The sequence below is a fragment of the Charadrius vociferus genome, unplaced genomic scaffold, assembly GCF_000708025.1.
Source record: "Charadrius vociferus isolate BGI_N301 unplaced genomic scaffold, ASM70802v2 scaffold472, whole genome shotgun sequence".
Classification (NCBI taxonomy): Eukaryota; Metazoa; Chordata; class Aves; order Charadriiformes; family Charadriidae; genus Charadrius; species Charadrius vociferus.
Genome location: NW_009647735.1, coordinates 5,812,405 through 5,814,625, shown reverse-complemented (window position 1 = coordinate 5,814,625; position 2,221 = coordinate 5,812,405). Strand labels below are relative to the sequence as shown.

Here is a 2,221-nt window from a genome sequence, read left to right as displayed (position 1 = left end):
CGCTGCTGGGGGCCGCCTTGCTGTGGGCCGGCGCCGGGGCCCTCGTCAACCTCAAGTACTCGGTGGAGGAGGAGCAGCGGGCCGGCACGGTGATCGCCAACGTCGCCAAGGACGCCCGGGACGCCGGTTTCGTGCTGGACCCCCGGCAGCCCACCGCCTTCCGAGTGGTCTCCAACTCGGCCCCCCACCTGGTGGACATCAGCCCCGGGTCCGGGCTGCTGGTGACCAAGCAGAAGATTGACCGGGATCTGCTGTGCCGGCAGAGCCCCAAGTGCGTCATCTCGCTGGAGGTGATGTCCAGTTCCATGGAGATCTGCGTGATCAAACTGGAGATCAAGGACCTCAACGACAACGCGCCCAGCTTCCCCACTGACCAGATCGAGCTGGAAATCTCAGAGACGGCCAGCCCCGGCACCCGGGTGCCGCTGGAGAGTGCCTACGACCCGGACTCGGGCAGCTTTGGCGTGCAGAGCTATGAGATCACCCCCAACGACCTCTTTGGGCTGGAGACCAAGACACGGGGTGATGGGTCCCGCTTTGCCGAGCTGGTGGTGGAGAAGAGCCTGGACCGCGAGACCCAGTCCCACTATAGCTACGTGATCACAGCGCTGGACGGCGGTGACCCGCCCAACTTCGGCACGGTGGAGCTCAGCATCCGCGTCATCGACTCCAATGACAACAACCCGCTCTTCGAGGAGCCGGCCTACACCGTCAGTGTGCCTGAAAATGCCCCTCCAGGTACACCGGTCATCCGCCTCAACGCCTCCGACCCGGATGAGGGCACCAATGGCCAGGTCCTCTACTCCTTCCACAGCTACGTCTCCGAGCGGGCCCGGGAGCTCTTCCAGATCGACCCCCAGAGTGGCCTCATCACGGTGAGCGGTGCCATCGACTATGAGGAGGGTCATGTCTATGAGCTGGACGTGCAGGCCAAGGACTTGGGGCCTAACTCTATCCCTGCTCATTGCAAAGTGACCATCAGCGTCCAGGATGCCAACGACAACCCGCCCCTCATCAACCTGCTCTCTGTCAACAGCGAGCTGGTGGAGGTGAGCGAGAACGCCCCGCCGGGGTACGTCATCGCCCTGGTGCGGGTCTCGGACCGCGACTCCGGGGCCAACGGGCGGGTGCAGTGCAAGCTCCTGGGCAACGTGCCTTTCCGGCTCCAGGAGTATGAGAGCTTCTCCACCATCCTGGTGGACGGGAGGCTGGACCGGGAGCAGAGAGACCAGTACAACCTCACCATCCAGGCCAAGGACAATGGTGTCCCCTCCCTGCAGGCCACCAAGTCCTTTACCGTCAAGATCACCGATGAGAATGACAACCATCCCCACTTCTCCAAGCCTTATTACCAGGTCATCGTGCAGGAGAACAACACCCCAGGGGCCTACCTCCTCTCAGTCTCGGCCAGGGACCCTGACCTGGGCCTCAATGGCAGCGTCTCCTACCAGATCGTGCCCTCCCAAGTCAGGGACATGCCTGTCTTCACCTACGTCTCCATCAACCCCAACTCTGGAGATATCTATGCTTTGAGGTCCTTCAATCATGAGCAGACGAAGGCCTTTGAGTTCAAGGTCTTGGCAAAAGACGGGGGTAATCCCTCTCTGCAGAGCAATGCCACCGTCAGGGTGATCGTCCTGGACGTCAATGACAACACCCCTGTGATCACAGCCCCACCGCTGGTCAACGGGACCGCGGAGGTGTACATCCCCAGGAACGCGGGGGTCGGCTACTTGGTGACGGTGGTCAAGGCAGACGACTATGATGAGGGTGAAAATGGCAGACTTTCCTATGAAATGGTGGAAGGAGACAGAGGATTTTTTGAGATAGACCAGGTCAATGGCGAGATAAGGACCACCAGGGCTTTTGGGGAGAACGCAAAGACAGCCTACGAGCTGATCGTGGTGGCTCACGACCATGGAAAAACATCTCTTTCAGCTTCTGCCTTGATTTTGATATACCTGTCTCCAGCCCTGGATGCGCAGGAGTCCATAGGATCTGTTAACCTCTCCCTGATTTTCATTATTGCCCTGGGGTCTATCGCAGCCATTCTTTTTGTCACCATGATCTTCGTGGCAGTCAAGTGCAAAAGGGATAACAAGGAAATCAGGACCTACAACTGCAGGTAAAGACATCTTTGTTTCTGTGCACCTGCTGGATCTGCTTTGATTTTTGCCATCACAGTTACTTTTCCATTTGCAGCTGTATACTGGGGGGGGGG

General features: G+C 59.1%; 1 protein-coding gene across 1 annotated transcript in view; it reads left to right on the top strand.

Annotated features, from left to right (window-relative positions):
- Nucleotides 1–2: 2 nt before the first annotated feature.
- PCDH19 (protocadherin 19) overlaps nucleotides 3–2,221 on the top strand; it is a gene marked incomplete at its 5' end in the record, with an annotated part of 57,675 nt that continues 55,456 nt past the window's right edge. Inside the window, one exon of the mRNA XM_009881779.1 lies at nucleotides 3–2,125. Coding sequence (XP_009880081.1) covers nucleotides 3–2,125 — 2,123 coding nt within the window. The remainder of the gene's footprint in view (nucleotides 2,126–2,221) is intronic.